The 8,164-nt window shown below is 39.0% G+C and overlaps 1 protein-coding gene across 4 annotated transcripts; it reads right to left on the reverse strand.

Moving 5' to 3' along the window:
* Positions 1 to 2,169: 2,169 nt before the first annotated feature.
* Positions 2,170 to 7,025, reverse strand: LOC114144224 (cylicin-2-like). Of its 4 annotated transcripts, none has more exons than XM_028016806.1 (7): positions 6,947 to 7,025; positions 6,132 to 6,298; positions 4,846 to 5,406; positions 4,657 to 4,815; positions 3,640 to 4,626; positions 3,482 to 3,542; positions 2,170 to 2,632 (listed from the first exon to the last, which is right to left on the reverse strand). In XM_028016806.1, the coding sequence occupies exons 2-7, from the start codon at positions 6,289 to 6,291 to the stop codon at positions 2,563 to 2,565; spliced, it is 1,998 nt and encodes a 665-aa protein (XP_027872607.1). In that variant the 5' UTR covers positions 6,292 to 6,298; positions 6,947 to 7,025; the 3' UTR covers positions 2,170 to 2,562. The 4 variants fall into 4 exon arrangements, with proteins under 4 accessions (XP_027872607.1, XP_027872608.1, XP_027872606.1 ...); XM_028016807.1 differs by having other exon boundaries at positions 3,640 to 3,885; positions 4,285 to 4,815; XM_028016805.1 differs by having other exon boundaries at positions 3,640 to 4,254; positions 4,285 to 4,815.
* Between the last annotated feature and the right edge of the window lie 1,139 nt (positions 7,026 to 8,164).

The following is an 8,164-nucleotide window of genomic DNA, read 5'->3' on the forward strand; positions in this document are numbered from 1 at the left end:
ATTGTGAAATGTGTTGCTCACACAAATGCTTCTGACCCAATTTCAACAGGAAATGCCAGAGCTGACAAAGCAGCCAAAGCAGCTTCTCTATTACCCCTGCCAACATCTCAGCAGCTCTCCCTGCAAACCACAAGGGGAGAAACTGACCTGTCACTCTCTGACCTCCAAAGTTTTGCCTCACCAGTTGAAAAACAACACTGAAAGACAGCTGGAGCCAAATTTATTGATTCTGTTTGGATAGGTCCGAATGGTAATCCATGTCTTCCTCATCATTTTTTCAGGCTATTCTGTGTATTGACACATAGAGATGACCATGTGTCAAAGGGAGGTATGTTAAGAGAAATGGATCGCAACTGGTACACCCAAAATTTTTCCAAAACTTTTTTCAAATTGCTTAATTTGTGCTGAAAACAATGTCTCAAAAGGCATAAAACTGCAAGGTCAAGGTGCTCACCCACAGGTAACACCACATTTTTAACATCTAATGATTGATTTAATTGAATTAACCCCTGTTGAAAAGAAAAAATACTATTTGGTCATTGTTGATATGTTCTCCAAATGGGCTGAAGCATTTCCTGTCCAGTATGCAACAGAACAGACTGTGGCAAAAATTCTACTGAGAGACATCATTTGCAGATGGGGTGCCCCTAGGAAAATTTCCAGTGACAATGGTGCACATTTTGCAAATCAAATCCTCACACACATCTCAGAGATGGTCAACATCAACCTGGTGAAACACTGTTCCTATCACCCACAGAGTGGAGGAGCTGTGGAAAGAGAAAATGGGACCTTAAAGAATAAACTATTAAAAATATGGGAATAAACTGGCCTGAACTGGGTACAAGCATTACCCCTAGGACTTATGTACATGCGCATGCGCCGCCGTCAGAGAAATAACCTCAGTCCTTTTGAAATCCTTTTTGCAGGTCCACCAAATACGAAAATGGGCCCACCCAACCACCCAGGAGAAGATACCACACTTTGTGATGAAAAAATGCTTAACTACTGTGTTTCTCTTACAGAACAACTGAAAATCATCAGGCCGGTCTCCTGCAACTTTTAGATGCATCTCTACTTCAACACACCTGAGACAAATAATGAGGTCATTAGCAGGACTCTGGAGAACTTGACTGCACTTAGGAGGTGAGTCAAGTATTGGATTCAAGTGTATTGGATCAGGGAGACATCTAAGAGTTGCAGGACACTGGCCCTCGAGGACCAGGATTGCCCACCCCTGGGCTAGAGAGTTTCTGCAGAACCAGTCAGAGGGGTCCCTGCAGCAACTGCAGCAGGCTGATGGTGACTAATGCCTCACCATACATACCACAGCAAGGCACCAGTATTTGTTAACAGATAAGAACAGATAGTTTAGATAATTATAGTGTGATGGAATAAGCCCTGAGTCTTAACAAGTTTCTCTATAGAATATCAGAGTTTTAAGAAATGGATGCACTTGCTGGATATTCTGGTTTGACAATGATCTTGTTATGCAAAATTGTTCCATTAGCAAACCTGATTTTTGGAAACTCACATATTTGAACAAGATGTTTATCATCCAAGGAGTTAACTGACCCTCCAGTGTGGTTATGTGACTGCATGAAAATTGTTCAACTGAAACTGGAGTGACCACATTGTGTAACATGAGTTCCATATATTGTGAGGACTTGCAGCTCCAAATCAGAACTCAGAGCAGCTCGCTGCTGTGTTGTTCTCCGTCTGCAGATGAAATAAAGCTTTGCTCTTTGCCATTTGCCAGAGTCTCAGCCTGATCTGTTATCACACAGATTTTGTCCACACTTGTACCAGTGATGTTGTTATATATGCATGTTTGTTGATGTGGGTTCTCAGTTTTGTTGTTTTCTCTTTTTCTGCAGGTGTAGAGGCAGACTTTCATGGTATTGATTTGTGTTGTCTCTATGCATCTCTCTTCTACTCCTATCTTCTTTCCCTTTAAACATTTTCTCCACCTTTCTTTCTTTTTTCCTTTCTGTAATGTTCTGCTTGTGAAGGTAAGTCTGTTAGACACTCAGACCATAACTCAGGATTCACATGTCCTCCATCTGTTCCTTTCCAAATGGATGTCTTCATGTTTTTTTCACTGTTATTTCAAAGATCTTTGATGGTAAATTGTAAAAGAAGATTTTGCATTATAAAAACTTGACAACAGAGAACAATTTTTAGCATTTTTATTACAGACCTAAAATATTACACTTTGGATGAATATCACCAGGTCCTATTGGTGTATCTAAAACGTTATCAGTCACCAAAGAGATGATAGATATTATAAGAACTGTTTATAGATAGTCAGATAGATAGTTACACTTTTTCACCTTTATTACAGAGACTGCTATAAATCAGAAGTTATTTAAATCACTAGGTTTAAAAACATCTACAGTAAGCCCTAAATCTAGCAAAACCTTTTTTGTTATCTTTAAGAAAAGGATTGATGAAAAGGTATTGCTGTTATAGTCAACAAAAACAAGAAAGCAATGCTTCAATTCAGTGATCTACAACCCACAGTGGAAGTAAACCTGGTGGAAGAAAATGTGCCTTCAGAGACACTTAGGAGCAATCTTGAAGGGATGTTCCTGCTTCATCGTCACAGTGGTGAGAGCGGGACCTCCGAAGATACCTGTGCAATTAAAAACAGACATCTTAAAAACTATTCAAAAAGCAGAACAAATAGATTATTAACAGCTAGCCTTTTGTTTTTTGAATGTAACAAAAATAAAGGTAGATATAGAATATAGAAAGCATTCAAAATCATCCAATAATTCTGCAGCAGTCCTTGTTAGCATAACTAATCTGACTGAGAAAGCATAACCTGACTAATTTTGAAAAAGTCCAACAAAGTGGGCGGAGCCAAGAGATGCAGTGGGCAGAGCCAAGGGACACAGCGGAGTGTGGTCCAGTTTGGGGTTGATCGGAGAGGGGAAGCAGGGTGTGGTCAGGACAACAGAAGCAGTGTTGCCAACTTAGCAACTTTGTCACTATATTTAGCATTTTTTTCAGAACCTGAAGTGACTTTGCTTTTTTAAACTGGTATTAACTAATCTAGTGACATTTTATTAGTGTCGTTGGAGATTTTAATGCCAACAACATTTTGCAGCACCGCTGCAACCCAACTTTCCTGACCAAGCAATGACTGCTGCCATCAGCCCCTCCCGCTTCCTGTTCTGCAGTATACAAATAGTCAGAGCGGAGGACAGCCATTGCACGCTGTGTCCGCACTGTAACGCCATCGATTAATGCTCGAATAATGCTAATCTGGAACTGATTAATGCTCAGTTCCAGATGAGTCAGGAACTGAATGAGACATGTGTCTGAATGAGATGTACCAAGTATTACTGCTGGTACAACTGCAAATTTTAACATAGATACAAAATCAATGACTAAGTGTATTAGTGTACTGAAAGACTATTGCACTAATAAACTAAGGAACAAAAAAAATTACACATGGATGTACTGTATTTTGGCTTACCCATCAAAGAATGCCTTCAAGAAACACTCAATGTCATCCGTTATGTCATCATTGGTGAAGTCTTAAAAGGAGAAGAAGAACAATTTATAACATTAACATCTTTAGTGGGTAGTGAGTTGATTCTTTGTTTTTTATTTGTTTTGGTGTAATAAACTCACCTGTGCAGGATTTCTGGCAGAGATTTCTGGACAAATTGTTACCGGAATCACAGAAATAGCCATCACTCAGCTGGAAGATACCATAAGAGGCAGAGGCTGCAGTTGTCTCACGAGACTTTTCTTTGCCCTTTCCTTTTCTTTTCCCTGAGGGATCTCTTCTATTGTCACGGGCTCCACGCTTCCGTCTGTTGTTTCCAGGAGCTGCAGTTGAATTTGAGGGCACTTCTTCAGTTGTCTCATGGCTGTCTTCATTGCTCATGTCCTCACTTTCACTGCTATCATGCTTCTTCTCTTTCTTATGAGACTTTCCTTTATCTCTTCTTTCCCCTGAGGGATCTCTTCTATTGTCATGGGCTCCACGCTTTTGTCTGTTGTTTCCAGGAGCTGCAGTTGAATTTGAGGGTACTTTTTCAGTTGTCTCATAGCTGTCTTCATTGCTCATGTCCTCACTTTCACTGCTGTCATGTCCCCTCTTTCTCTCATGAGACTTTCCTTTGCCCTTTCCTCTTCTTTCCCCTGAGGGGTCTCTTCTATTGTCATGGGCTCCACGCTTTTGTCTGTTTCCAGGAGCTGCAGTTGAATTTGAGGGCACTTCTTCAGTTGTCTCATGGCTGTCTTCATTGCTCATGTCCTCACTTTCGCTGCTATCATGCTTCTTCTCTTTCTTATGAGACTTTCCTTTGCCACTTCTTTCCCCTGAGGGATCTCTTCTATTGTCACGGGCTCCACGCTTTTGTCTGTTGTTTCCAGGAGCTGCAGTTGAATTTGAGGGTACTTCTTCAGTTGTCTCATGGCTGTCTTCATTGCTCATGTCCTCACTTTCGCTGCTATCATGCTTCTTCTCTTTCTTATGAGACTTTCCTTTGCCCTTTCCTCTTCTTTCCCCTGAGGGATCTCTTCTATTGTCACGGGCTCCACGCTTTTGTCTGTTGTTTCCAGGAGCTGCAGTTGAATTTGAGGGCACTTCTTCAGTTGTCTCATGGCTGTCTTCATTGCTCATGTCCTCACTTTCGCTGCTATCATGCTTCTTCTCTTTCTTATGAGACTTTCCTTTGCCCTTTCCTCTTCTTTCCCCTGAGGGATCTCTTCTATTGTCACGGGCTCCACGCTTTTGTCTGTTGTTTCCAGGAGCTGCAGTTGAATTTGAGGGTACTTCTTCAGTTGTCTCATGGCTGTCTTCAATGCTCATGTCCTCACTTTCGCTGCTATCATGCTTCTTCTCTTTCTTATGAGACTTTCCTTTGCCCTTTCCTCTTCTTTCCCCTGAGGGGTCTCTTCTATTGTCACGGGCTCCACGCTTTCTTCTGTTGTTTCCAGGAGCTGCAGTTGAATTTGAGGGCACTTCTTCAGTTGTCTCATGGCTGTCTTCATTGCTCATGTCCTTACTTTCGCTGCTATCATGCTTCTTCTTTTTCTCATGAGAGTTGTCTTTGCCCTTTCCCCTTGAGTAGTTCCTTCTCCTTTCATGAGCTCCCCGCTTTCTTCGGTTGCCCAGTACTGAAGTTGAGTTTGAGACCTCTTCATCTTCCTCACTGATCTCAAAGCTATCTTCATCGCTCTTGTGCTCACTGTGTTTCTCCATGTTTCTTTCCTGAATCATGTTTTCTTCATAACTATCTGTCTCCTCTGAGTGGTGCCTTCCTCTGGAAGAGGCTTCTCTCTTGTGTCTGCTGCCAGATGTGACATTTGAAGTCAGAGGATGGCGAAAGCCCTCCGTCTTTACCAGGCTGGTGTTCAAATTAGATCTCCTGTTGACCTCACAGATAACTAGAGCAAACCAGTTATGCAAGGTGAGGAAGACAGCACACAAAGACAAAAGGGAAAAAAGCAGATCAGAAGGACGGTATTTAACATAACTTTTCCAGCCCCTTTCAGATCACCCTTTTGTTTTGTGAAATACACACACACACAGACCAGAGGCAACTCATGATCTTCCATTGTCTGTTTGATCTGAGAAATACATTCTTTGGTGGAAACCCAAGTATACGGCAACATGTAGATGGCATAAAACAACTTTTCTTGTATTTAATTGTCTGCAGTAATTTGCCAGTGTTATGATTGTGACATACAAACAAGGAAGTCAAGAATTTTTGGTTCTCCAGTCACAGAAAGCACATCATATAAAGGTCGACAGATAGACTTTGTAAAAGGATAAATAGTGTGGGTTTGTGGATGTGTGTTTACAGAAGAACAATGATCTGAAAGGGGCAATTGTTACATAATATATTTTTTGTTTGGCTAAAAGTGTTGTGGTTACTAAATGTCATGTCACTGTTTGGTGGGAAATATGAAGTAAGCTAACATGTCTTGCATAAATTGCAGACCTGTTTCCCAAAAGTAAGAGAATCCTATTAAAACAGTTTTATGTGGAACTGAGAAAGCTTCTTATCATAGCTTTTTCAAATGCCATTTTTTCCTAAATCTGTTTTTCCAAGTGATTTTCGCTATGAATAAAATAAGTTACTCTCATGAAATATAACTATATAACTTACTTTCTGCCAGAATTTCTTCTGTAACTTGTTCTGGTCCTCTGGTCTTGTTGATTGCCTCTGCGAGTTTGTCCTTCAGCTCGCATTTGGAGACAATGCGACTGTCAGAAAGGTTGGGCAGCAGTGCTGCCAGAACCAGCAGCGCCAGCAAACCCAGCTTCATGTCACCTCTAATAGAAAAAATAAAGGTTGTTTGTGAGGACAAGAAGCAACACCATCACTTCTTGTGACTGAGTTTAAATTTAAACAAACAAGCATTGTGAGAATAGCATAAAATACTTTATGCATTCAGGGAAAAAACATTGGGAAAATAAAGCATCAATACTCTTTTAAAAATATGACAAGTTTTCAAAAGGTTCTGGCTTATTATAAGCAATTATTTTTCATGCATTACCAAGAAGAAATATGGCTAAAAGTTATATTTAGCTCAACATTTTGTTGTATTTTATGTGTTGGGACATACCCTGTTTAATATCTAATATAAAAATACAACTTTATATTATGTTTTATGTCTTTGTTTTAAAAGCATCAGGAACAGATCATTAAGAAAACATATATAATGTGATAAAATATAATATAAGGGATCGGTAGAATGTCCATACAGTACAAGTAATAATCTAGAAATATCCTTTACTGATCGACAGCAGGGACATTCAAGTATTGCAGGCACAATTAATGGTAAATGGCAGCGTGCACACAAAGGTAAAAAACATAAAAACAACACATGAGTAATAGAGACGGGACAGGAAGGGCAAGTTCACAATGTAAGAATAACAATACAGTGCAGTTATTAATAATAAAAAGAGAAGATTTCTTACTTTTTTATTTCTGCGGGTAGACCTGTATTCAGATGATGAATCCAGAGAATGAGAAACTTGTTGTATGTTGTTGCTTTTTATAGGATCAATGCAAGTTGACCAACCTGTTTTACCACCTTCAAATTATTTGCATCGCCTCCCTGAAGGTAGGATGTTTTAAAAGGGGAATGAAAAAATGAAAACAATGCTATCTTTAATGATATGAATAAAATGATATTAACTACTTTAAGTCTCTCATGAATGCTGCAATCTACTGGGGGAGGGGGGTTAGATAGGAAACGTTAACCAATTTAAATAATAATTAAACTTGACTGCATTATTTGAGAGCCAGGATGAATCTTAGAGACATGTAGACGAGGTGGGATCTATGAACTGCTGCAATGTAAATAAAGTGATTTAAAAACTGAAAATGAATTACTTTTTATTCATATCAACACATAGACAAAGCATCACACTACACTGTTTTGAACTGAGACCTAATGTCAAACTGAGTTTAAATGTAAAACAATATGCAAAAGATTTGAATGCAAATTTCCTCTTTTGAATTTTGCTGAAAGGGAGCAGTAAATCTGTTTAGTGATCTTCTACAGTCGCCCACAGAGCTCCCAAAGCCTTCTGGAGGTTGTTCAAAAGTTAATTATATTAACTTTTGAACAAAAAAGTTAATTTTTAGGATTTTTAATTATTCAGGATTTTTAATTATTCAAGTATCCTAACCCAATGCTGTTTGGTTTGCAAAGTACACACCAAAATAGTTTGAACGCATGTTTGAAACCTGTTTAAAATATTCCTTAAACCTTTTTAGGGACCTTCTCTTAACGACAGACCTTTGCTCTGTCTTTTTCTTCATATTCTCGACATTTTTGACACATTTGAAGTCGGAATGCAATGAGCTACATGGACGATTCACATTGTCTTTTATGTATTGCTTTTAAATATTTTTTTGTGAATATAGTTTTATATTATCTACTATAGCTTGTCTTAGTTCTCTGATTTATGTCATACTTTTTCAGTTTTACTTTAGAAAAATATGCTCTGCACCATTGTGCAATGATCAGTCCGACGACTGCCAGACACGAGACAAGAAAAATGTTTTGTATTAATGCAAATCTATTTTTATCTGAGTCAGAAAGCAGAAAATGAAACTGGTTTGATGGGATTTTTTATTTTTTTGCTGTGTCATATGAAGGCCTTTGTCTCACAGCTAACGAGCGTCAC

The sequence above is a fragment of the Xiphophorus couchianus genome, chromosome 5, assembly GCF_001444195.1.
Source record: "Xiphophorus couchianus chromosome 5, X_couchianus-1.0, whole genome shotgun sequence".
In the NCBI taxonomy this organism is placed as follows: Eukaryota; Metazoa; Chordata; class Actinopteri; order Cyprinodontiformes; family Poeciliidae; genus Xiphophorus; species Xiphophorus couchianus.